The following is a 27,651-nucleotide window of genomic DNA, read 5'->3' on the forward strand; positions in this document are numbered from 1 at the left end:
GACCCTCTTTTGTTGTGTTGTGTTGAGACGACCGCCGTGCTCAGATTTCTTGAACGCCTGTTCAAGTGCTTCTGCGGGTGCTGCCTGCTTCTGCATGGGCTCTCTGTGTTGCTGAGCCCCCCCTCTGTCTCCTCCTCCAAGGGGCGACCTCCTGGTTCTTCCTGGGCCCGGGCAGCACCCATTATCTTCAACCGTGACTCTTGCAGCTAGCAAGGCTTGTTTGCAGTCTTTCTGTGTGGAAACAACTCTGCATCCTCCAGCATGCAGTGGGACATCTTCTGACCAAAGGAGAAGTTCCTGGCACCGTCAGTTGTTGCAGAATCTTCGGCTTTGTCCACCCGGAGGCAGCCCTTTTGCACCTTCATCTGGGGTTTAGTGGGCTCCTGCCCCCCCCCCGGACACTTGCTTGACTCTTGGACTTGGTCCCCTTCCTTTGCAGGTCCTCAGGTCCAGGAATCCGTCTTCAGTGCTTTGCAGTCAGTTGTTGCCTTTGCAGAGTCCCCTATCTCGACTTTACAGGGTCTTGGGGTGGTGTATCTTGGATACCCTTAGTGTTTTCTTACACTCTCAGCGACCCTCTACACACTACACTAGGCCTGGGGTCCAGTCGTGGTTCGCATTCCACTTTTGGAGTATATGGTTTGTGTTGCCCCTAGGCCTATTGTCTCTATTACATTTTATTGTGTTATACAGTGTTTGCACTACTTCTTAACTGTTCACTTACCTGATTCTGGTTTGTATGTATATTTTGTGTATTTTACTTACCTCCTAAGGGAGTATATCCTCTGAAATACTTTTGGCATATTGTCACTAAAATAAAGTACCTTTATTTTTAGTAACTCTGAGTATTGTGTTTCTTATGACAAACCTAGATCCACAAGACCCCAACAACTACAGACCAATCACAAATGGACCTTTCTTGGGCAAATTGATAGAAAGAGCAGCATTCGCCCAGATGTCACAATACATTGAAGACAATTCTATACTTTCAGACTTCCAGAATGGATTCTGCCCAGGAAGAAGCACTGAATCAGAACTCATAGCAATCTGGGATGATCTTTAAAACACAGTCGACCGCAATGGAGTTGCTGCACTACTTCTCTTGGACCTCTCAGCTGCCTTTGATATGGTTGACCATGACACCCTAATTCAAAGACTCCACGAAGACGGCATACAAGGGATTGCTCTCGACTGGATTACTTCCTATCTTCAAAAAAGATCTAATATCATCCACTCACCCCCCTTCTCGTCCAAACCCTACCTCACAAAAGCAGGGGTCCCCCAAGGATCAATCATCTCACCTTTGCTTTTCAACATCTACATGATATCTTTACCAGAACTGATCAATGATTTCCATCTCACATGCTACAACTATGCAGATGACACACAAATACTACTTAAATTAGAATGCCCCAAAAACATTGAAAACTCAGAAATCTTCAGTTGCCTCAGAGCCGTTGATCAGTGGATGACCTGGAGCCATCTCAAACTAAATACCTCCAAAACAGAAATACTCATATGTGGTGACTGGAAAAGTTATGACCCTCTGTGCGTCTGGCCTGACAATCTCGGACCACCTCCTCAATTATCCAAGGAAGTTAAAAACCTTGGAATCACCATGGATTCCAAGTTAACTATGAATGCCCAAGCGGACAAATTAGCACGAACAAGCTTTATCACCTTGAAGTATTTACGACGCATCTTCCCCCACCTCGGATTTCCACACAAGGTGCAAGCTACTATCTCGCATGTACTATCCAAACTGGATTATGCCAATGGCCTCTATCATGTATCATCTCTATCTATTATGAAAAAACTACATCGTATCCAGAATTCCGCAGCCAGGCTACTATTACATGTAAAGCCACGAGCCCACATCTCCCCTGCCTTGAGAGCACTACACTGGTTACCCGTTGCCAGAAGATGCACCTTCAAGCTGCTTTGTATCACCCACAAAGCTATACATGGAACAGGACCGCTTTTTATCAGAAACAAAATAACCAAATACATCCAACAAAGAAACCTCCGCTCAAGATTGGCACCCCGCCTTAGAACACCACAATACAAGAAAAAGACTATAGGTGGTACATCCTTCTCCGTTCAAGCAGCCAAACTATGGAAATCATTACCCCCAACTATAAGACCCACAGATAACTTTCTTGTCTTCAGAAAACTACTCAAGAGTTGGCTCTTTCCTTCATAAACACCATATTCAAACAACTATGGACTGCATATGCCTATGTTGAAAAATATGTTTTCTGATTATGTGTATATTTCTAGTTATGTATAGTTCTTTATGAAATATGTATTGCTACTATGTCATAACAATAAAATACACACACACACTCTTTAAACCTGTCTAAGTCTATTTACCCATAGTTCTAATTATGTATTGTATGTGCATATGTGTGTGTATTCATGTGTGTTTGTATGTGTGTGTGTGTGTGTGTATGTATATATATATATATATATATATATATATTTATGTATGTGTATATGTTGTTTCTGTGCTTGGCATGTTCATGGGTCATTGCGTGACTCCTGGGGGGTTGTTATATACTAGATATCTATGAATTCCTGCTCTCATCTTATCACACTTATCTACCCATCATCATATGTCATGTCTCTATCAAACTATCCTCCATTCCCACTCTGACTCATCCCAAATCCTTTCTACTTTCATCTCCTAAATAACTCTGCCTAAGCTCTTCCCTCCGCTTCCACATCTAACTCACCAAACCTCACTCCAGTACCATGACCTCCCACACAACCCTACTAAATTCTCCCTCATTTATCTCACCCTGCTACTATGCTCTCCCTAACCCTTCCACAGACTCTTCCCTCCTCCATCCCGCTTTACTCATCCCAAGCCTTTGGGTTGAGTAAATGAAGGATATACTCCCAATTAACACTTCTGGATTTCTTTCCTTCTCCACCCCTCCATTACTCCAATCAATCGAACTAACAAACTCTCATATCCGTGGCTCAAATTAACTCATAATAATACTAAAACTGTACTCATATTTCATGATACTAATCCATCACTCATTTTTGTTGGGTTCCAGAGTAGCGTGCTACACACCAAAAAATGATTCAACGCCTCGTCAGGGGTAGTAAGCGCTATATAAATACTATTACAATACAATACAATTATGATATAGTGCTATATAAGTGGTATAGTAGGAGCTTTGTATGTCTCCCAGTTCAGACTAAGCTGCTCTGCTACAGCTACCTCTATCAGCCTAAGCTGCTAGAACACTACTAATCTACTAATAAGGGATAACTGGACCTGGCACAATGTGTAAGTACCAACAGGTACCCACTATAAGTCAGGCCAGCCTCCTACAGGGGGTGAAGTCGAAGAATGTTTGTACTTCTTCAACTACTTCTTCTTGTGACCCGAATGTCCCGACGATTTGGAGTGGGATGAGGACGAGTGGTGATGGCTCCTCGAGCAGTCGCATGACCTTGCTCTCGAGCAAGACCGGGAGCACGTGGAGCTGAGCGCCAGGCCGCAATGAGCTTTAGGGAACGCACCCTCAAAGCCTTTAGGTTTATGGCCCAGCACTCGGAGCATGACTTCAGGTCGTGCACAAAACACCACAAGCACAAGAGGTGCGGGTGTGTCACCAACATCATGCAGTGACCTGAGTCACACAGCTTGGATCTGGTCTTCCGGGATGACATGTTGATGCACCAGGTGGTCAAAAAACTTTGACTAAACATTGAAAAGTCAGTCAAAAAATAACTGAGGGTAGCTCTTCTCCGATCTGCGCATAAAGAAAAGAACTGACTCAGCCTGCTGGTGACGCCTATATATGACCACAATGTCATCACAGCAACCATGACGGCATCGACTGATGACACATGACGGAGCGGAAGGGTACTGCTCAAAGAAAAATCTCCGATCCAGTCTGACGCCTGGGAGAATTCTATGGTAAGGAATCTGCAACTAAAAGGCTCTATCAGATTGTTTCTCATATCGCCCCATCTCTATTCTTAACATGAAGGTAAACATAACAGAAAAGACCTTAGCAAGCCGCCTTTCTTAAGTAAGTGGCTCAGTGTTTAGATTGGATAAATCCTTCTGTATGCCCAAATAGGCCATCAGACATAATACAAATCACATTTCTAATACACTTGCCCTTGTGGGTAGACTACCATACCCATTGGCAATTTGTTTTTACCTAATTTTGAAAAGGCCTTCAACTTAGTGGGATGAGACTATGTGTTTCTCTTGTCAGAAAGGTTGAATTTTTTGCCCCCAAATTCAGAAAATATGGGCGGCTGGTATATACCAATTTATTGGCATGGATCTAGATCAGAAAGGCTCCCTCAGACTTGTTTCCAGTGCAGCGGGGTACCAGGCAAGCTGTGAATTTTCCCCTTTGCTTTTTACCACTGTGATCGAACAGTGCGCTCAGTGGATTAGGGTGATATAGGAAAGTACCATCTTTCTTAGCATGTTACCCTCACTTGTACCTGTATGTCAGTATGTTTTTGCCTGTCTCACTGGGATCCTGCTATTCAGGACCCCAGTACTCATAGTTTATGGCCTAATGTGTGAGTCTGTATAGTGCTTAACTGTGTCACTGAGGCTCTGGTAATCAGAACCTCAGTGCTTATGCTCTCTCAGCTTTTAAATTTGTCACTGTAGGCTAGTGACTTCATTTACCAATTTCAATTGGCACACTGGACCCCCCTTATAAGTCCCTACTATATGGTACCTAGGTACCCAGGGCACTGGAGTTCCAGGAGATCATTATGGGCTGCAGCGTTTCTTTTTCCACCAATAAGGAGCTCAGACAAACCCGTACACACCATGTAAGGTGTCCAAGATCATGGAACTGTCCCCCCATTCCAAATCCGGTATTGGGGAGCCAATTCCATGCATCCTGGGACTTCCACTATGGACCCCCAGTACTGCCAAACCAGCTCTCTGAGGCTTACACTGCAGCTACAGCTGCTGCCACCTCACAGATGGGGTTCTGCCCCCCTGGGGTCTGAGCAGCTCAGTCCCAGCAAGGCAGAACAAAGCATTTCCTTAGGGAGCAGGGTGTTACACCCTCTCCCTTTAGAAATAGGTGTTACAGGCTGGGGAGGGATAGCCTCCCCCAGCCTCAGGAAATGCTTTGAAGGGCACAGATGGTGCCCTCCTTGCATAAGCCAGTCTACACCGGTTCAGGGACCCTTGTCCCCTGCTCTGGAGCGAAACTGGACAAAGTAAAGGGGAGTGACCACTCCCCTGTCCATCATCACCCTAGGGGCGGTCCCCAGAGCTCCTCCAGTATGTCCCAGACTTCAGTCATCTTGCTTTGCAAGGTGTGGGGGCACTCTGGAGGGCTCTGAGTGGCCAGTGCCAGCAGGTGATGTCAGAGACCCCTCCTGATAGGTCCTTACCTGATATGGTAGCCAATCCCCCTCTCAGGGCTATTTAGGGTCTCTACTGTGGGTTCTCTTCAGATTCTACTTGCAAGTCTCCACAAGCAATCCTCTGCAACTACTACTACATCCTCTAACCTCAGATTCAACCGCAGCCTGCTCCAGGAACCGCTGTAACAGCAAGAAAGTATCCACAAGGGATACTTTACCTCTGAAACTTCAGCTCCAGCAAGCAACTGCAACAGTTTCCACGGTATGCACGCTCTGAGGAATCCCTGTCTTCACCCTGCACCGGAAGAACAGAAGAAATCTCCTATGGGTTGATGGAGTCACTCCCCTACTCACGCAGGTACCTTCTAAGTCAACGACACAGACTGTCCAGAGGTCCTGCTGTCGCAATTTGGAGGAGGTAAGACCTTGTATTCCCCCAAAATGACAGAACCCCTGTGCACCACATCTTCTTCACCGCCTGAGGCCTCTGTGCACTATTTGCAAGAAAAGCTCGCTCCAATACTTAGAGCATATATATAATATATACCTAGAAATTATTTTCTAACTTTCTAAAAAGTTCTTTAAACTTTGCAAAATTCTTTACAAAGTTCTGAAAAGTTTTCTTCTTTTCTCTAAAAAGTTAGCTCTGTTATTCTACTAACTTTTTACTCACTTTCCCAGACATTTTTTTCTCTTTCAATATGTCTTCTGTAGAAGCTACACCTAGAGTTGTCAAGACTACCTATGAGAATCTAAACTTTAAAAGTTTGAGGTGTCTCTGTATTGAAAGAAGTTTAGGGATTGGGAAGAACCCCAATAAGGAGATCCTCTTAAATCTTCTCCTCCTAGATGAGCAGGGACTCAGCACTGGTTCAGATCAGACAGGGGAAGAGGTAGAGGATGATTCCAACCAGGAAGGCTCGGAGGAGTACGCTGACAACCCTGGGGAGGGTCCTTTCACAGATTTATCTGTTAACAAGCTCCTTAGTACAAATGGGAGTGGGAAGGGTTCACACACTAGTAGGGCTCCCTTCACCCTGGAGGCCAGGTCACTAGGGTGGCCCCTGTTAGAGATAGATCTGCCTCTACACATTCCAGTTCAGAGGCATCCAACACATCTAACCCTGAGGACCAGTCCCCTAGGTAGGGAACTCAAAAAACTGAGGTTAGATGAGGCCAGACGGAGGATAATGCAGCAAGAGTTGGCCTTAGACAGGGAATCCCTGGCTGTGGAAAAGGAAAGGCAGGGTTTGGGGTTAGGTCCCCATGGTGGCAGCAGGAGTTTCAGAAATTCAAATGTTAGGGAACCTTCATTTCACTCTAGGAACCTGCACAAAGTTGTCCATCCTCACAAGGAGGAGATGACATATACAAGTGGTTTGCTGCACTTGGGAGGGCCTGTAAAGTTCAGAGAGTCCATCAAGTACAGTGGGCTGCTATCCTGTGGCTATCCTTCCCTGGTAAGGGGAGAGACAGACTCCTTATTGTCAGAAAGGATGATGCAGATAATTACCAAATTCTTAAAAGTACACTCTTCGATGGTCTGGGCTTAATCACTGAGCAGGACAGACTTAAGTTTAGAGAGACCAGAAAGGGGTCATCACAGGACTGGACAGATTTGTAGACTGTTCTGTGAAGGCCCTAGAAGGTTGGTTAAATGGCAGTCAGGTGACTGACTATGAAAGCCTATATAACTTGATTATGAGAGAGCATACCTTGAATAATTGTGTGTCTGACTTGTTGCATCAGTATCTTGACAACTCAGATCTGACCTCTCCCCAAGAATTTGGAAAGAAGGCAGACAAATGGGTCAGAGCAAGGGTGAACAGAAAAGTTCATACAGGGGTTGACAAGGACAGCATGAAGGAGGATGGTAAGTCACATGACAAGGGCGGGGACAAAGATAAGAAATCATCAGTCTCCATCAGGCCCACAAAAATCCTCTGGGGGTGGTGGGTCCAAATCCTCTTCTCACAAAGATAAGAAACCTTGGTGTTATTTGTGTAAAGCCAAAGGCCATTGGGCAAGTGACCCCACTTGTCCGAAAAGCAACACCAAACCTCCCACCACCACAACCCCAACTGCATCCACTAATGCCCCTAGTAACAGCAGTGGTGGTGGGAAGAGCACTACTAATAGCCAATCAACAGGTGTAGATGGGCTCAACATTGGTAATCTAGTTGGGGTTGGTCTAGCTAGGGAGATAACTGAGGCTGTTTTAGTCTCTGATGGTGACATTGACCTAGCCACTTTAGTTGCTTGTCCCCTTAATATGGATAAGTACAAGTAGCTACACCTGAATAATGGTGTTCAGGTTGAGGCCTACATGGACACAGGTACCAGTGTCACAATGGTGATGGAAAAACTGGCTACCCCTGAGCAGCACCTACTCGGCCACCAGTACCAAGTGATAGACGCCCATAGCAACACTGTTAGCCACCCCATGGCTGTTGTGAATCTCAACTGGTGTTGGGGGGGGGGGGGGGTGTTACTGGTCCAAAGAAAGTTGTGGTAGCCACTGATTTACTTGTAGAATGTCTGCTAGGCAATGATTTGGAGACTTCAGCTTGGGCTGAAGTGGAGTTGGAGGCCCATAAAGCAATGCTGGGCATTCCTGGGCATATCTTTGCTCTCATCAGGGCTCAGGCCAAGAAGCAAAGAGGACAGGGAAACTTGAATCCTGGAATAATGGACCAAGTGCTCCCAAAAACTAGGGGTAGGAAGGGCAAACCCTTTTCCACTATCCCTCCCTCCACAGATGACTCCCCTTTTGAGGGGGAGGAATTCTCACCATGGGCAGAACCTACACCAGAGGAGCTGGAAGCTGATACAGTTGAGCTTTTGGGTGCAGGGGGGCCTGCCAGTGAAGAGCTGAGTGTGGCACAGCAAACCTGTCTCACATTGGAGGGTCTCAGACAGCAAGCTGTCAAACAGCAGAATGGGAATGTCAATGACAGCCACAGAGTTTACTGGGAGAATAATCTCCTTTATACTGAAGCAAGGGACCCTAAACCTGGTGCCACCAGGAGATTGGCCATCCCCCTTCAGTACAGGGAATTCCTCCTAACTCTTGCTAATGACATTCCATTGGCTGGGCATTTAGGCCAGAGTAAAACATGGGACAGACTTGTTCAACATTTTCACTGGCCCCATATGTCAGCAGACACAAAGGAGTTTTTTCGCACCTGTGTCTCCTGCCATGCCAGCGACAAGACTGGTGGCACCCCACAGGCCCCCCTTAATTCCACTGCCAGTGGATGGAGTGCCCTTTGAAAGGGTAGGGGTTGATATTGTTGCCCTCCCTGACCCTCCAACTGCTTCTGGCAATAGATTAATTCTTGTTGTGGTGGACCAAGCCACAAGGTATCCAGAAGCAATCCCCTTAAGGTCCACTACAGCATCTGGAGTGGCAAAAGCCCTCCTGGGAATCTTTTCCAGGGTGGGTTTTCCTAAGGAAGTGGTGACAGACAGAGGTAGTAACTTCATGTCTGCATACCTCAAGGCAATGTGGAAGGAGTGTAGTGTAACCTGCAAGTTCACCACCCCTTATCATCCACAAACTAATGGATTGGTTGAGAGGTTTAATAAAACTCTCAAAGGCATGATCATGGGACTCTCTGAAAATCTCAGAAGGAGATAGGATGTCCTCTTGCTATGCCTCCTTTTCACCAACAGGGAGGTATCCCAAAAAGGAGTGGGCTACAGCCCCTTTGAACTCCTATTTGGTCACCCTGTTAGGGGTCCCCTTGCTCTTATTAAGGAGGGTTTGGAACAACCTTTAAAACCTCCCAAGACATTGTGGACTATGTACTTGGCCTAAGAAGTAGAATTGCTGAGTACATGAAAAAAGCCAGTAAAAACCTCCAGGCCAACCAAGAGATCCAAAAGCAATGGCATGGCCAGAGGGCTGTTCTGACAGAGTACCACTAGGACAGAAGGTGTGGGTATTGGAGCTTGTGGCCCCAAGAGCACTCCAGGACAAATGGAGTGGACCCCATCTCACTGTATAAAATAAAGGTGAGGTCACCTATCTGGTGGACCTGGGCACTGCCAGAAGCCCCTCTAGGGTGCTTCATGTCAACTGCCTAAAACCTTACTATGACAGGGCTGACTTAACCCTGCTCATGGCTACAGATAAAGGGCAGGGGGAAGAGAGTGACCTTATCCCTGACCTCTTCTCCAACACTGAAGCTGATGGCTTAGTGGAAGGAGTGGTTCTTGCAGACTGCCTTACTGCTGAGCAGAAGGAAGACTGTAAAAATCTCCTTGGACAGTTTTCTGAACTCTTCTCACTCACACCTGGTACAACTACTTGATGTGAACATACAACTGACACTTTACCTGTCAAAAGTAAAATTTACAGGCAACCTGACCATGTCAGAGATTGCATAAATACAGAAGTTAAGAAAATGTTAGACCTTGGAGTTATTGAGGCTTCTGATAGCCCCAGGGCCAGCCCAGTGGTGCTTGTTCCCAAACTGCATAGTAAAAATAGAAAGAGAGAAATGCGATTCTGTGTGGACTATAGGGGTCTTAATACAGTTACCAAAAGAGATGCTCACCCTTTACCCAGGGCAGATGAGCTAATCGATACAATGGCATCTGTCAAGTATCTAAGCACCTTTGATTTGACAGCATGGTATTGGCAGATCAAATTGGCAGAGGATGTGTAGGAGGCTGTCCTGGTTTGTAGCGGGTACCTTGGGTACTTACACCTTATACCAGATCCAGTTATCCCTTATGAGTGAAGTAGTAGTGTTGTAGCAACTTAGGCTGATAGAGGCACCTATAGCAGAGCAGCTTAGGCTGAACGAGGAGACATGCAAAGCTCTTGCAATACCACTTAGAGTTACACAGTACTTTTTTTTTTTAAGTATCTTTTTTATTTTTAACATCAGTACAAAATAGGATACATTGTCACTTTCTAAGAATGAAACGAAAACAAAGAAAAAAAAAAAGAGAAAAAAAACAAAAAGCGAATCAATCAGGCTTATCCAAGAAATAATTTCCCCAGATTAGAGAGAACTTTTTAACATTGCCGGTTCTCCTAGCACATCTCATCTCCTGAAGTCTAACTTGAATCATTTTATTATACCATCCTTGACTAGTAGGAGATAATTCTGACCGTCAATTTCTCAGCAACAGTGATCTAGCCACCGCCAAGGCTATAAATACAAGTTTCTCCAACCGGGGAGAGAATCTTGCCTCGGATCATAGCCCAGACTCAGCAGACGAATACTCGGAGACATGGGTACCAACACCATGGATGATAACATTGCAAAGATCTCCTCCCAGTATCTCTGTATACATTTACTTGTCGCTATCGTATGTATCCAGCCAGCTGCTCCTATTTCCTTGCACCGAAAACACATATTTGGGTGGCCGATCCCCATACGAGATAGGGCTTGCGGGGTTCGATATAGCAACCATTTGCTAAAAAATATCATTCTGTGCCAATTAGCCCCTCGTAGCGCAGAGAAATTTAGGCGGTTAATAGTCTCCCAGTATTCGCTTGAGAGCATCATGCCCTCCTGACTGACCCATTTATTTTGAGCTCTTATCCCCAAATCTACTTTAAACCTCTCCAACAAGAGCCTTCTCCATGCCCCTGCACTCCACACCCGCAGAGGAGTAACTAATTCTGATACCAGTGATTGGGTATTAATGATAGAATTAATATCTAAGTCTTTAAAAACCCTCAGCAAAATATTGTAGGATCTAACCAGCAAAAAGTCATTATTGACTGTAATCATGATTTTCCCTGGGGCTTCCCAGTTACCCTCAACCCAAAAATCTCCAATTTTACTATATCCAGCGCGCTCCCACCTTTTCACTGTCATTTTGTTAAGCTGTGACCCTGAACCTAGAGAAATCTGTGAGAGTGGGGTGCAAAAATGTAGAGAAGGAATTGAATATTTTCTAGCAAAATCTGCTCTTCTCTTAAGAAACCATTTTAAAATTTTATAGCAAACTTTTTTGGGCGATTTGGTCAAAAGAGCTGGGTTCCGAATATTATGCTCTTGACATATTAAAACCCGAAAATCAATAAAAAAACTTGGAGCCCGTGAAGTATTCTAACTTAAAGCTAGCATAATAGTGTGCAAAGAAAGCATAATAATAATCTTTGAAATTGGGTAAGGCCAGTCCCTCCTTCTCCTTGTCGGCATATAGTATACTCAAGGCGGCTCGGCCTTTTCGGTTCTGCCAGATGAAGGAACGAAATAGGGATTCCAGTGTTTTAAAAAAGGGTTGCGTCAAAACACACGGAATGGCTGCAAATAAAAAGTTAAAAAGTGGTAAAATTGACATCTTAATTAATGCGATGCGGCCTAATATCGAGAGAGGGAGAGGCCTCCAACGAGAAAGCAAGGCTTGAGTTTTCTGAAGTAGAGGAGCAAAATTTAGATCATAAAGATCACTTATATTGGCCGAATAGAATACCCCCAAATATCTCTTTGGGTTGAGGTTTACACATCCTCTTAATTCAGGAAGAAGACAATTAGGAGTAGTGCCACAGAGAATGATGTCGGTCTTGGTCCTATTAATCTTATAGCCACCAATTTGCTGAAATTCTTTGAATATATTAAAGGTCGCTTCCTGAGAGGAGTGTTTTGTGTCCAAAAACAGAATAATATCATCAGCATAAAGTTTAATTTTTCCCATTGATTTTAGCGGTGCCTGAACCTGAGTATTCTGTCTAATTTTAATGGCGAGTGGTTCGATAAAAAGGGCAAATAAAATAGGGGATAGTGGGCACCCTTGTCTAGTCCCTCGTTGTATTTGAAGCTGTCTTACAGACCTTGAGTTTATAATAATATTAGCTTCAGCATTTGAGTACTGCCTTTGAATTAAAGAGATCACTTGAGTGGGTACCTTATAGCTGGATAAAATTTAAAAAAGCGTATCCCAGACTACCAAATCAAAGGTTTTCTCTGCATCCAGCAGAAGAATAATGGCAGGGATAGTCGGCCAGCCACAAAACCATTTTGATCGGGATGCACCAGTTTATTAATAACCCCATTAAGCCTATTAGCCAATAGTTTTGTCATGATTTTGTAGTCTGTGTTTAACAATGAGATTGGACGGTAAGCATTTGGATCCTCCCGGTCTTTATTTTTCTTAGGAAAACTAACCAAATTCCCTGTGTGCCATGTTCTGGGGATATCCCCGTCTTGTAATATACCGTTTAAGAGGGCTAAGAACTCCTCAGCAAATACATTTATGAAAGTCTTGTAGAACTCTGCTGGAAAGCCATCCGGGCCACAGGTTTTCCCTGTGGGGAGATCCTTAACTACATCTAGAAGTTCCAGCTTTGTAAATGGTTGAGACAATCCTCTGCGATCCTCCTCTGAAAGAGAGGGAATATTGAGGCTCGACAGGAATATCTCGGCAGTCCTTGAATCTGTAACAGAAACGTCACTGTAGATTTGTTTATAGTGTTCCAGCATAATTTGATCAAGGTCCCGAGGCTCAGTACGCCTGGCCCCAGTGATCGGGCATCTTAAGGCGTGAATAACATTGCCAGCGATACGATCTCTAGCTTGCCATGCCAAGAATTTTCCCGTAAAATTGCTTTCTTCATAACTTTTCTGTTTATAAGATCCATATTCTATATCAACTTTAAAAAAAAAAAATCCCGCTAACGCTTTCTTGGCAGCTTCGATAGCCTTTCTATTGATATCCGAAGGGGCCTTCAAATAAGAAATTAGACACTTGTGGATTACCTCTTCCAGTGCCGCAGTTTGCTGTTTCAGAGCCTATCAGCTACCTCCTTAACGATCACCTGGCCCCTGAAGTAAGCCTTAAACGCATCCCAGATTATTGCTGACGTGGGACATCCTTTGCATCAAACAGGAACCCGCTGGCATCTTCCTAGGGTGCATTTCTGCAGGCTTTGTCCAACCGGGGACTGTTCTTTTGCACCCTCTTCTGGGTTAGCAGGGGCTCCTATCCTTCCAGGAACTTCTTTCGACTTCTGGACTTGGTCTCCTCCTTTTGCAGGTCTTCAGGTCCAGGAATCCACGGTTTGTGGTTTGCAGACTTGGTTGGTTCTTGCAATAATTCCAACACAAGGTGTAGTGTGTCCTAAGAAAACTTGCAGTACTTTACTCCTGCTTTTCTGGGCTCTGGGGTGGGGTAAGTTACTTACCTTTACTGTATTCTTACTCTCCCAGCAATTCTGCACCCACTACATTTGTCTAAGGGGGAATTTGTGATTTGCATTCCACTTTCTTAGTATAAGGTTTGTGTTGACCCTAGACCTATTTTCTCCCTTTGCATTCTATACCATTTCCTATTGTTTGCAATGTCCTATGACTAATTACTTGCCTTATTTTGTTGTCCAGTGTATATATTCTGTAAAATACTTACCTCCAGAAGGAGTATTGCCTCTAAGATATTTTTGGTACTGTGTCACCCAAATAAACTACCTTTATTTTTGGTAACACTGAGTATCGTCTTTACTTGTGTATAAGTACTGTGTAAGTATAAGTGTTATTGCATGAGCTTTGTATGTCTCCTAGTTCACAACAAAAATAATGGGGATAAGGAGGATTAAAGGTCCAGTGTATACCCTCCAATGAATGTGACTATTAAAGCAATACACTGTTCCTAAGAGGTCAGGGTGAGCTAAGGAAAGTACTCTAGGATCCTAATTAATAGGAGCAAGAGTCCTCACACACCCAAATGGGTGTCATGCTTCATCATCGGACAAGCTCCTCGTCAGACCGGCGCTGCAATGTCTGACGGGCACCACCCAGAGGGGGGCTCTTTGCCGGAGATCTTTTTTTCGATGATGCCTCACTGTCCCGCAAATGAGTAGGGAGGAAGAAAAGGGGAGAGTTCAGAAGGATGAAATAGAAATAAAATTGGCTCAGGACCCTTGATAAATGCTGACTTTATTCTATTTGTGTAGGGTGAAGGCCAAGGTTAAAATATCAACAGAGAAAGTGAGGTAGAGATGATGCTCAACCACTTTCAAACTATATGTCTAATGGTGGGAGGGTCAGGGCACTGCGAGACCCACCTCAAAATAGGGTTGACATGTTTCGCGTCCCGGTGGTCCAGAATGGATCCAGTGACGCTTCTTCAGGACCTAGTGTAAAAGAACTTCTCCAATTTTAAAGCTAAGTTAGCTGTTCTGTAGTGTTGCTAATAGTCAAAAAAAGTAATCGTCAGTCACTTACACAAGTCTATTGTGACCAAGTGTTTAGTTCCTAATCGTCACCCTGAAAGAATATCAAATATCAAACATAAGTTGTATCCCAAGAAATTTTCTCGAGGCAAACGAAGCAGAATGAACAACAAACTGTGTGGCACACGGTGATAGTGTATGTGATCGCACAGCCATGCTTAAGTATACAAAAATTATGCTTACCCTCCCAGATTGAGTAGGGGCTTCATGGGATCACGCGGGCCATAAGCCAGATCAGCACAACATACTCTTTGTCATGTCAGAAAAAATGAGGGAACAGTTATAAACATTGAAAGATATGTCATGCCCTTCACCCAATGGAGAAAAGAAAAAACACAAGATATTTGTGAATATCAAAAATCAAATAAGAAGGGAATTCCCTCTGCAAAAAGACATATTGTTCATTTGGTGGTAATGAAAGGAACATTCGTTGATGGTGGGTATACTTCAAATGCACGGATTTTCAGTGGAGTTGAAACAGTTACTAAATGTCCATAAGTGGTGTTCATACCTAATCGTGGAACAAACAATTAGTTGATCCACAGTACCGTTGGACTAGTGGCCGTGTATTGCCTATTTGCTGCCGGTTTGTTAAAAAACACAAAAAAATCCCTTAATAAACGGGAGCCTGACAAAAAGTGCGGGCTAAGGGAGCCTGCTGCCAAACACAGACCAGGATAACATTCAGGCAAAGCGTAAACGTGCACTTACTTGTTTACGGACCTGGTGGAGGGCGGCTCAACCTACCCCATGGACGCGCTCCCGGATGTGAGCTGGAAGCGCGAGCCCAGGGGTAGAAATACGTCGTCCAGCGCGCGCGATCGGTGATCGCTGTCTGCGTTGCTACGGGACGAGAGTGCGTCCCGAAAGCGGCGTACATAAAAATCGCTAACGGACTCATAGAGGGCCCGGCCCTAATATGGCGGCCATCTTAAAGTGGACTGATAGAAAAAATTATCTATCTGTCACAGCAGACGACCGACAAGGCTTCAACAGATAACCAGGATGGCTTCAATGCGCCTTATTAGTTCCTTTATACAGACACCAAAGAAAGAGGTATAGACCCATTTCATCGTTTGAGGTCAATTTCTCGTGATGATTGGTGATTACATAATGCGGTAGAGACATTGTTTTTCAAAAGAACTTGTAGAGATGGTTACAATGTGCCTCATTTGTTCCTTTGCTTTAGACTCCAAGGAGAGGGATATGTTCCCAATTCATAGTCTGTCACCAGTTATTAGCTAATGTTTTTTATACTGGTTAATAATTTCATAATGTCAAAATACAGACTGATTGGTGCAAAGGTGCTTGCCTGATCGAACAGTCACTATGACTATCATGTGTTGTTACCTAGATCAAGGGGAGAGACTCATCCAGGGGATGTCATCATTCAGTCCCCTCTGATGGGTCCCAAGTCTAAATATCCAGCGCTGCTCTAGTTCAAAGAGGGGCCTAGTCTCCTTTTGAGCACATGTCTGTAATACAACCCACCACATATCATCAGGGCTGTGTTGTGTTTCAATATAATGAATGCTAAGCTTGGTAGAAGCTCGTCCGCAGCAGATGTTACTGCGGTGTTCATTAATTCTGAGTTTAACCGCTCTTGTGGTCATCCCAACATATTGTAAGTTACATGGGCAAGTTATTAAATATACACAATATTTAGTGTTGCAGTTGGTGTGTTTGAGTAAACGCCAGTTGCCAATGGGTGCTAAATCCAATGAATCTAGTTGTTTCGTGAGTGAGCATACATTGCAGCTACCACAAGGGTAATGGCCAGTCACTGGTGGTGGTCCCCAGAGGGTCCCTTGCTTGTTGGGCGGGGCCCGAGATTTGGGTCGTGTGTGGACCAGTATATCTTTAAGATTTGTAGTCCTTTTAAAGGCAAATAAAGGTTTCGAGACATTCTCACCACCACTGCAAAGGATATCCCATCTGTGGTTGATAATTTTCTTAATGGTATTAGACAATGGTGTGAAGGTGGTGACATAGGTCAGTTTATTTTCTGAATATCGGGGTACCTGATGCAATAGTGAATCTCTGTCACTATATTTAGCTCGGCTTGTAGGCTGTATGTACCACTCTGGTGGGGTAGTGACGGTCGCTTAGTTTATGTCTTAATTCAGTAGCTTGTGTATCAAACGAGCTGATGCTACTGCAATTACGACGCAGCCGTAAAAACTGGCCATAGGGTAAATTGTCTCTAAGTGCTTTAGGATGAAAACTATCGTACAATAATAGACTGTTGCGATCTGTCATCTTTTTATATGTATAGGTCTCCAATTTCCCTCCAACGATACTGATCATCAGATCTAAAAACGGGATCGTGGTCGTTGAAACCGATGAAGTGAAATGTAGAAAGGGGTTCAAATTATTGACCCAAGTTGTAAAGGCTGCTACTTCCTCAGTAGGGCCCTGCCAGATGACCAGGATATCGTCAATGTAACGGCGCCATAATTTAATATTGTCAAAAAAGGGGTTCGACTCAGGCAGTATGAATTGTTTTTCAAAATCATACATGTAGAGACACGCTAAGCTGGGAGCAAAAGTACTACCCATTGAAGTACCTCGAATCTGGTGGAATAGCAGGTCTTCGAACTGAAAGAAATTTTCTGTCATAGCCAAATTGGCACAGTGCATAATAAAATGCACGGGGTAGCTGAATCAAGTGAGGCTGAAAGCAGGGCTGCCTCTACTGCACCTCCAGGCAATTAGCAGAATCCATGGCTGTACAGATTTCCTTTATGGTGTCTGTATAAAGGAACTAATAAGGCGCATTGAAGCCATCCTGGTTATCTGTTGAAGCCTTGTCGGTCGTCTGCTGTGACAGATAGATAATTTTTTCTATCAGTCCACTTTAAGATGGCCGCCATATTAGGGCCGGGCCCTCTATGAGTCCGTTAGCGATTTTTATGTACGCCGCTTTCGGGACGCACTCGCGTCCCGTAGCAACGCAGACAGCGATCACCGATCGCGCGCGCTGGACGACGTATTTCTACCCCTGGGCTCGCGCTTCCAGCTCACATCCGGGAGCGCGTCCATGGGGTAGGTTGAGCCGCCCTCCACCAGGTCCGTAAACAAGTAAGTGCACGTTTACGCTTTGCCTGAATGTTATCCTGGTCTGTGTTTGGCAGCAGGCTCTCTTAGCCCGCACTTTTTGTCAGGCTCCCGTTTATTAAGGGATTTTTTTGTGTTTTTTAACAAACCGGCAGCAAATAGGCAATACACGGCCACTAGTCCAACGGTACTGTGGATCAACTAATTGTTTGTTCCACGATTAGGTATGAACACCACTTATGGACATTTAGTAACTGTTTCAACTCCACTGAAAATCCGTGCATTTGAAGTATACCCACCATCAACGAATGTTCCTTTCATTACCACCAAATGAACAATATGTCTTTTTGCAGAGGGAATTCCCTTCTTATTTGATTTTTGATATTCACAAATATCTTGTGTTTTTTCTTTTCTCCATTGGGTGAAGGGCATGACATATCTTTCAATGTTTATAACGGTTCCCTCATTTTTTCTGACATGACAAAGAGTATGTTGTGCTGATCTGGCTTATGGCCCGCGTGATCCCATGAAGCCCCTACTCAATCTGGGAGGGTAAGCATAATTTTTGTATACTTAAGCATGGCTGTGCGATCACATACACTATCACCGTGTGCCACACAGTTTGTTGTTCATTCTGCTTCGTTTGCCTCGAGAAAATTTCTTGGGATACAACTTATGTTTGATATTTGATATTCTTTCAGGGTGACGATTAGGAACTAAACACTTGGTCACAATAGACTTGTGTAAGTGACTGACGATTACTTTTTTTGACTATTAGCAACACTACATAACAGCTAACTTAGCTTTAAAATTGGAGAAGTTCTTTTACACTAGGTCCTGAAGAAGCGTCACTGGATCCATTCTGGACCACCGGGACGCGAAACATGTCGACCCTATTTTGAGGTGGGTCTCGCAGTGCCCTGACCCTCCCACCATTAGACATATAGTTTGAAAGTGGTTGAGCATCATCTCTATCTCACTTTCTCTGTTGATATTTTAACCTTGGCCTTCACCCTACACAAATAGAATAAAGTCAGCATTTATCAAGGGTCCTGAGCCAATTTTATTTCTATTTCATCCTTCTGAACTCTCCCGTTTTCTTCCTCCCTACTCATTTGCGGGACAGTGAGGCATCATCGAAAAAAAGATCTCCGGCAAAGAGCCCCCCTCTGGGTGGTGCCCGTCAGACATTGCAGCGCCGGTCTGACGAGGAGCTTGTCCGATGATGAAGCATGACACCCATTTGGGTGTGTGAGGACTCTTGCTCCTATTAATTAGGATCCTAGAGTACTTTCCTTAGCTCACCCTGTCTCCTAGTTCAGCCTAAGCTGCTCTGCTATAGCTACCTGTATCAGCTTAAGCTCCTAGAATACTACGACATTTCACTAATAAAGGATAACTGGACCTGGTATAAGGTGTAAGTACCCAAGGTATCCACTACAAACCAGGCCAGCCTCCTACAGTTGAATCCCAGGTTAAAGGCTTTGTCTAGGCATCAGGGGTAGCAGACAGGGTGGCACTGTTCAGTGACAATATTCTGGTGGTTTTGAGTGATCCAGAGTGTTCTGGTCTGAAAATTCTGCAGATCCTAAATGTTTTTGGTAGATTCTAGGCGCTCCAGATAAATGGAGCTAAATCATCCTTTCATCCGTTCTCCCCAGCTGATGACTCCCCTCAGGACTTAGGCTGGGTACAGGACCTACAGGTGGGTGTAAGTATTTAGGTGTACATCTGACACAAGAACAGCCAATGAGCCTGGGACAGAAACATGCACCCGCAGATTAATAGGCTGCTCAGAGATGTCCGGTTTTGGTCTGCTCTTCCATTGTCACTATTCGGACACTCTTTGATCTTTGAGAAGACTGCTCTGCCACGTCTGCCCTAGTGATTGCCAAACTTCCTGTTTGTTGCCCTGCACATCTTTTTCATAAATATTAACTCTATTCTGAAGGGCTTCCTTTGGAAACATGGTGTGCATAGAACTGTCCTGCAAAAGTGGTTTAAGCACAAATATGAAGGGAGTACAGCGGTGGCTGATATCACATCATATTACAGGAAAGCTCACCTGGTAATTCTCAGCGAGTAGTGGTACGATACATAGGGGGACCCGGTCTTTGCATCTGTGAGGTGGGCATCACAGAAGTAACAGATGCTACATCTTCTATGGGTGGACAACTCACCTTTTCCTTCTATCAACCACCAAGGCGCTGTTCCAAATAAGAAATGTGGTGATTAAGTCCTTGGGTTGGAAACACAAACTTACATTGCACAGCACTGCAGTATTTCCAACAGTGGGACACTATTGGTATTTCTAGGTTGGGGGACAGTATGTCTAGGACAACAATAAAGTTGTTTTTGAATTTAAAGGAAGAATACAATATCCATAGCAGTTAGTTATTTTGATATTTGCAGTTCCAACACGCCGTTAGGCCCCATATGACTGGCTTGTGGAACTCCCAGACTTTAGCCCAATGGAGGCTAACATTTTAGCAGAAGAATTACTGGAGCACAAGATTTTGAAGATCTATAGATTGTTAGCAAATAACAGCCCTGAACCCTTTGCTCATCTGCATGGGAGAGGGATTTAGTTCATCTTAGGGAGGGTGGCTAGAGGGAGGCTCAGGATTCCTTGCAAGACTCTGCTACTGCATCACTATACTACTACTTATATTGTGCTTATTTTACACAAGGTAGACTGAGGTTGGTGAGCTTGCCCCTCTGCCTCAGATGCTTGACACATGACGGGGATTTTGTTCATCTGGTCTAGCGTTGTGGGGGTAATTGCTTCCTTTTGTCAGGGGATTCTCTCCTCATTGCAAGGGGTGCTGGGATGGCAGCGCGCCTTGGGCCCTATGGCTCAGTTGCATACTAAAATAGATCTTGATAGTAATAGATACAAAATAGTATTATTCTGGATTGGTCTCTGAGTCGCCAAGAGGGACAGTGCTCAGTGATGGAAGGATCCTAACCCTCATTCTCTGCAGGGTTGGAAAGAAGTGTTAGACAGCTGCATGAGTCTTCAAACACCTGTCTTTTTACCAAGTGTCCCCCAAAGAAACACCAAAGAATCTGAAGACACTTGGCACATTATAGGGGCATTTATATGGAGCCCTGTGGTGGGCGGTCCTGGTCTTTGGATGCTGAAATGTGTACCAAGCCCTACAATGAAACATATTAAATATTGCTACTGGGGTAAGGTCAGTAGGGTCGGCTGTGGGGTTGCCGTTTTGCCAAGGAATGATAGAAAATATTGGTTACATGTGATTTATAACTTCTTTTTCTATGCTTTAATGTAATTCAATAAAAATAAATTATAAAAAAGTTAACACTTTAGTGATGTGAGAAGCAAAATGCAAAATTTAAAAATTGGGTATCTTCATTTCATTAACTCAACACAAGCCTTCATCTGATACACCTCATACTTACAAATTATTTACCTTCATGATTATTTATATGCCGTCTGTACTCCCGAAGCTGCATGAATTTCTTTCCACAGTGTTCACAAACATGTTGTAAGTTTTGTTTAGCTCTCCCTTTTTTTCCATGTGTGGCTTTTTTCACATGCCTTCTGAATAGTGCTTTTTCAAAAAACTCTTTCCCACACACAATACACCTAAAAAATAAATCAGCACATATACATGATGCCTTAAATCATACTTCATAAAAGGTAATATTAAAAAGCAAATGCCAATATTACATCATGGAAAGAAATATTTACCTGTATGCCTCCATCCATGATCCTTGCACTTTACTGGTGTCTAAAATTTTGACATGGGTGTTTAAAAATTTAAAAACGTTTGTCACCAATATCCTATGAAATCCAGTGGTGGCACTTTTAAGCAAAGACTCACTCTCCCAATTATTTTACGATAGACTTTTTTCTGTTGAAAGGTATTATGGCATAAATAATCAAAAAATCTGAGTAGCAAAGGGGTATCTGGTGCTGACTTGCCACAGAGCAAAGCTTGTGAATGAATAATTACAGGTGTCTGACGTTTGAATCCTAATTTATTGTGCCTAGTAGATGGGCAATTTTGTTTTGAATGCGTACCACCCTCACAGGTGTGGTGAGATATGTGGTGAATAAATATAAATGTACAGTAAAAAATTAAAGTTGTGTGGATGAAACACAGGGGGCATGGATGAAGACAAGTATCTTTCCACCTATGGCACAGGGTATCTATTTGGAAGCATGTTAAGGGCCTGTCAAAGAGTTTGAAGGTTTGCAGTCTTCTCCACAAAGCAGTGGAATGATGGCAGAACAAAGGAAAGACAGGTAATCCCCACCAGTGCCTGATTTGCACATTGCCAAGCAACGGGGAAGAAAGTCTTTAACCTCTGCTTCTCTCCTGGTGTAACTTGTTGAGGGCAAGATGGCGCTTGTGACTGCATGTGCTGGGAGAATTCCAGTCCCACTGCAACCACAACCATAAGAACAAATTACGTACCTATGGTAACTATCTTTCTGGTGGATATTCTTTCTAACTGCTGATTCCTCACCTTGTGAATATTCATAGGCTCTGGAAGTAGGGTTGTGGTTGGATTTTTCTAACAATCACTATGACTTCAGTGATATAACATTGATGCAACACCCCCAATCGGAAAATTGTTCCAGAACCATTGTGAGTGTTCCCCAGGTGTCAGACTAGACCTGAAAAATTCTCATCAGTATTCCTCTGAACCAGTAGGTGGTGCTGTGTGGCTCCACACCAACAGCATTCTGCTCCAGAAGTGACAAGTGGAGCTGCAGTTAAGCGACACACATGCATGCTGTCAGATGCTTTCCAGGCTGTCCATGCCCCAGATTTAGACCCCATCGGCAGATAGGTACGACCAGTGTGCAAATCTCTAGACTGTAACCTTTTCAGATGGAAAAAGTGTTCAGTTCACAGAATGTGGAAGCGGGAGGGTCATTGAGAAATCTGCGGCGACATATGACAGATACCAGAGCTGTACCTCCCAAGGTGGTGGGTCTGTGAGCTGGTTCAGATCGAAGTCCAGCAGGACCCAGCGAGAGAAATAACTCTCTCAACATACCTCACTTTTGAGGGAGTAGTGTTTTGTGTGTACCTACGCACATGTTGCTGCATGACAAGTGTACAGAACAGGCACTACGTACACCAACGGAGGAATATGCCTGCAAGCCTTCTGTGAGCTGCTTCTTTGATAGTGCATAGGAGATCTTTATGCAGAAAAAGATCATCAAGAGATGGTCTGTTCTTCCACTGCCTTGCCCTTCTTTGCTCCAGAAAATCCTACAAAGACCTGATTGTCCACCCAGTAGTCTTTGGTGTTGTTGATATAGAAGCTTAATGCCCTTTTGGGGTCCAAACAATAGAGTCTCTTGTAGTAAGCTGGGTTTTGGTTGTAGTATCTCATACTTTTTGCCTGGTGTCAGTATATTTTGGACTGTAGTGCACTGGGATCCTGCTAACCAGGACCCCAGTTAGTTAGTTAATGATTTATAGAGTGCATGGATACCAAAGGGCTTCCCAGCGTTAAAAAAAAATCCCAATCTCATCAGTGCCATAACAGTGTCTAACAGGGAAATAAGAATGTCTTCATTTTCTTAGAAAAGGAAAGTTCGCTATGGTCCTGACAAAGTCCCAAAGGCAAAGTATTCCCGAGATGAGCAGATTTTACTGAAAATAAATTGCCTCCCATCTGAACTTTTTAAAGCGAGCGGTGTAGACTTGTGAAGCAGAGGAAGCCCAGAGGGGCCTAGTTGGAACATAAAGAGACTTAGGCCCTCATTACAACCCCGGCAGTCGGTGTTAAAGAGGCGGTAATACTGCCAACAGGCCGGTGGAAAAAAAAAATAGAATCACGACCATGGCGGAAACCACCAACATAGAAAGCCACTTTAACACTCCGACCGCCACGACGGTAGAAACAAAGATCGTGGCGGTAATCGCCAACAGACAGGCGGAGGACAAAGTACCACCCACTGTATTACAAGAGGCCTATCCACCACTTTTTCCGGGGCGGAACTAACGCTATCAAAAGCACGGTGGAAACAGTACACAGAGGGGAAAACACTCACCTCTCGACACACAACGAGGAACCAGGACGCCATGGAGCCCGAACTACAGGTGTTACCAATGCTGCTCTTCCTCCTGCTCCATCAGGAGCAGGACAGGTGCCGTAGACGACCACGGTGAGTACTGCACCTACAACACAGGGGGGAGGGAAAAGAGAGTGACACACACACGCAACACGCAGTACCCCCACCCTCACCCACAACACTATACACACAAACACATGCCGCAACATTACATATACACCCCATCACCCCCTGGAAGAACGTAAGGACAAAAGGAAATGATTGTAACCAGTGTAATCATGAAAGCTCTGATAGTCAAAAAGCTCAATTCAGTATATATAAATATATGTACACCAACTACACAAGTCCGGATAGTGTACCAATCATTGTCCGTGGACCACTGGTCCCAAAATGCATGGGCGAAGCCCACACAAGATACCTGACCGGAAACGGAGAGAACACCGCTTGGGGATCAGATTGAAAATATACAGGCACCTCGTGGGGAGAGGGGGCACCTCAGCCAGATGAACGCACAATGCCACTGCTGCACAAGGGGGCTCCATGCCCACTGCTGTATCCTGGGGAGTGCAAAGCCACAGTCTCTCAAGTCTCTCCAGTGGGTGGTTTGCCCACTGCTTTATCCTGGGGAGTGCAAATCCACAGTCTCTCAAGTCTCTCCAGTGGGTGGTTTGCCCACTGCCTTATCCTGGGGAGTGCAAAGCCATAGTCTCTCAAGTCTCTCCAGTGGGTGATTTGCCCACTGCTTTATCATGGGGAGTGCAAAGCCACAGTTTCTCAAGTGGATGTATCTCTCCACTGGTTCTGGAGGGGGCATGGTGCCCAGAGTGCTTCATCCTGCCAAGGACTGAGGTAGTGGATGTATCTCTCCACTGATTCTGGAGGGGGCTTTGTGCCCAGAGTGCTTCATCCTGCCAAGGACTGAGGTAGTGCATGTATCTCTCCACTGGTTCTGGAGGGGACATGGTGCCCAAAGTGCTTCATCCTGCCAAGGACTGAGGTAGTGCATGTATCTCTCCACTGGTTCTGGAGGGGACATGGTGCCCAAAGTGCTTCATCCTGCCAAGGACTGAGGTAGTGGATGTATCTCTCCACTGGTTCTGGAGGGGGCATGGTGCCCAGAGTGCTCCTGTCACGATTCACCCTGGGCTTACCGTCGATACTGGAGAGGGATGGTGAGCGACCCCGGTTCCTGCAAGTCCTGCTCTGGCCGAGGTAGGGGCGACCCCTTCCGGTAGCCACGGTGCTGTTGACAATAGTAAGCCACTACAGTCCGTGCCCTCCAGAAGGAGTCCCAGAGGAAAACCCCCAAGGGGGAAAAAACCTCCAACAGGAACTCCCTGAAACAGATGGAGGACACAAGGATTAGAACTCAAGATCCTGGAAATCTGGAAAACTGAAGACAGAACAAGAAAGACTGGCGCCTCAAATGAAAACAAGCCGGAGCGTGACCACCACCGCTGAAGTGTTGCAACGCAATGAGAAGAAGAAAAGGTTCCCCTTATATACCCCTAGACAGGAATTGATAAACAGGAAGAAGTAACACCACCATCTTGGTTTGGGAAGAAGCCATAACATGCCCCTGTGTAAGAGGAACAAATGCATGCAGGGAAGAAGGGAAGTGCACAGCATGCTGGGAAGGAGAAAGCATGCTTTAAAACTAAGCATGTATACTGAGGAAGGACTCAAAGTGTGTGGCAGGTGAGTGGTGCTATGGAGGGAGGCCCAGGCACCCTTAAGCAAGATTAACCTCGCGCGCCGAGCGCAGCGAGGACCGCGACCCAATTTTTGGTCTCCGGCCCTGCCGCGCTCTAATTACAGCGTGCGGCAGGAGAAAAGGGCCGCCGCGGGTGCCGCGACCCTTGACCCGGACCGCGGCTTCCCTTGCGGTCCGCTCGCCGGCAGCCGCGGTTTCCCCCGTGGGTCGGCTGGGTTGCGCTGCAGCGGCTCGAGGCACAACAGCTCCACGTGCAGTGTGGCCGGTACAATTCCCTCACCTGGGTGTGTGTGCCACAAGAATGCTGAGGTACAGGTTGCATGATACACCATGGAGGAAGCAACATATCCCACACTGCTGCGGCTTCGCCTTCCACCTGCAGGTGCAAACAGTGATGGAAGTCATGCCTCATGGAAGCTGGCTGGGGTCCAGGAAGACTCCTCCAGCCTCGGACGACTGACCACTGGGGATGGTAGCCATGCCAGCGGTGGTGCCACTGCCCGAGCACGTCGCGGGGCTTGAGGCGGGGCTTGCAGCGGTGTCTGTGGCGGCGGTGCTGCATGGGTCAGCACCTGCTGAGGGTCACAGCAGGACGTTTCCTGCAGCCCACTGGGGAAGAGGCTGGGGACTGTAGCTGAGGCTGTAGACGTGCCGGTGGCTGTGCAGGTGGCGGTTGTGGTGGCGGGGCAGCTTGCGGTGTTCGCCTCCGTACACGTTGGTGTGGCGGTGGACAGAAGGTGTGACACTGGTCCCTCAGTCAGTGCCACTATGCCCTCTCCTGACCTGCCCTTGTGCTTTTGTCCCTTCCCCACCTTTGATGGTGCCGCAGTTGTCTTGCCACCATCCCCTTTTGTTTATCCTGAGTCTTTGGTGGCTGGTAGGTGCAGCTTCTCCCTCCGGGATGTGGGCACCTTTTTCACCTTGGCGGGTGGTGGAATGTCCTTGACCTCGCTACGTGTCACACTGGCAGCCCTGACGGGTGGCGCACTCGATGACCCCTCAGTTGCTGGCACCACTGTGCCTGGGGATTTGGTGGCTGAGGTGATATGCTGGGATCTGGATAGCCTGTGGTAGACCCCCAGGGTCCGGACGCCCTTGGTGTTGGCAAGCCAAATACCCTTCTTCTGGTGGGCTCTGACGCAGAGGAAAGGTACAGGAGGAAAGGAAATTACTCACCCGTCCGGACCATCATTCTCATTGCCCACCAGTTCCCACACATGCCCTGACACACATACAATCACCATCTGCACATGCAGGCCTCAGACCCCCCCCATGTATCTTCCATCCACACCACTCAAAACAGGCATTGCCCACGCAGCATGCTCACAGTGTACTCACCTGTTTGTCTGGAGGACCGTACAGCTGCATGTACTGGGGGAGGACCCCATCCACTAGTTTCTCCAACTCCTCCGATGTGAAGGCAGGGGCCCTTTCCCCAGAAACTGTAGCCATTGTTGCTTCCAGACACAGGTCACAGCAGCACTTGCAGTGTAGGTCCTCTCCTGTTGAAGGTCAGGTATCAAGTGAGTGAACAGACAGAAAATGCCAGTCACGTCCGCGGAGTTAAGTACCGTCACCGCCGGCGTACATCGTCATTGGCTCCTGGGACCGATAGGGCCCAATGTTAACCAAAGCAGAATTGCGCCGCGATCTTCGACCGCCCACCGGGACGGTGTACAACGCCAGCGCAGTTACCTCATATCCCCTGTCTCAACTTACAGGTCAGGCAGTCGCCATTTAAGGGGGCAACATGGGATGTATGAAAACTGCGTCATACCTATATAGGCCAGGAATACAGACAGATACCGGCACATTGCAGATTACTAACGTTTCTGCAAATAAAACATTGTGATACGTCAGTGTGGAATGACTCTCTGCTCGCTGTTCTCCTCCATAGGGCATGTCCACTGGGGCAGGTGATGAGATGGCGGCATCCTCCGGTGTACAGACCCCTGGTGGACCTGTTGACAATGGAAGAGAGATGCATCAATCACATACAGACTTGATCGTGCAACAATCCTGGAACTGTGTGCCCATTTGGAGCCAGACCTGATGTCAGCTATCCGCCAACCCACAGGGATGCCCCCTCTAGTGCAGGTCCTGTCTGTACTGCATTTCCTGGCCAGAGGGTCTTTTCAAACAACAGTGGCCATGGCATCAGGGACGTCCCTGCCAATCTTCTCTAAAGTGTTGTCCAGAGTGTTGTCTGCCCTGCTGAAACACATGCGCAGCTACATCGTTTTCCCTCAG

At 45.8% G+C, this 27,651-nt stretch overlaps 1 protein-coding gene across 3 annotated transcripts in view; it reads right to left on the minus strand.

The window, feature by feature from the left end:
• ZBTB11 (zinc finger and BTB domain containing 11) overlaps positions 1-27,651 on the minus strand; it is a 1,413,389-nt gene that overhangs the window by 146,794 nt on the left and 1,238,944 nt on the right. For 2 of the 3 annotated variants that reach the window (XM_069204794.1, XM_069204796.1), the window contains exon 10: positions 21,061-21,236. In XM_069204794.1, coding sequence (XP_069060895.1) covers positions 21,061-21,236 — 176 coding nt within the window. Of the gene's footprint in view, positions 1-21,049; positions 21,237-27,651 lie in introns of all 3 variants that reach the window. The other variant, XM_069204795.1, reaches the window with a different exon arrangement.

The sequence above is a fragment of the Pleurodeles waltl genome, chromosome 8, assembly GCF_031143425.1.
Source record: "Pleurodeles waltl isolate 20211129_DDA chromosome 8, aPleWal1.hap1.20221129, whole genome shotgun sequence".
In the NCBI taxonomy this organism is placed as follows: Eukaryota; Metazoa; Chordata; class Amphibia; order Caudata; family Salamandridae; genus Pleurodeles; species Pleurodeles waltl.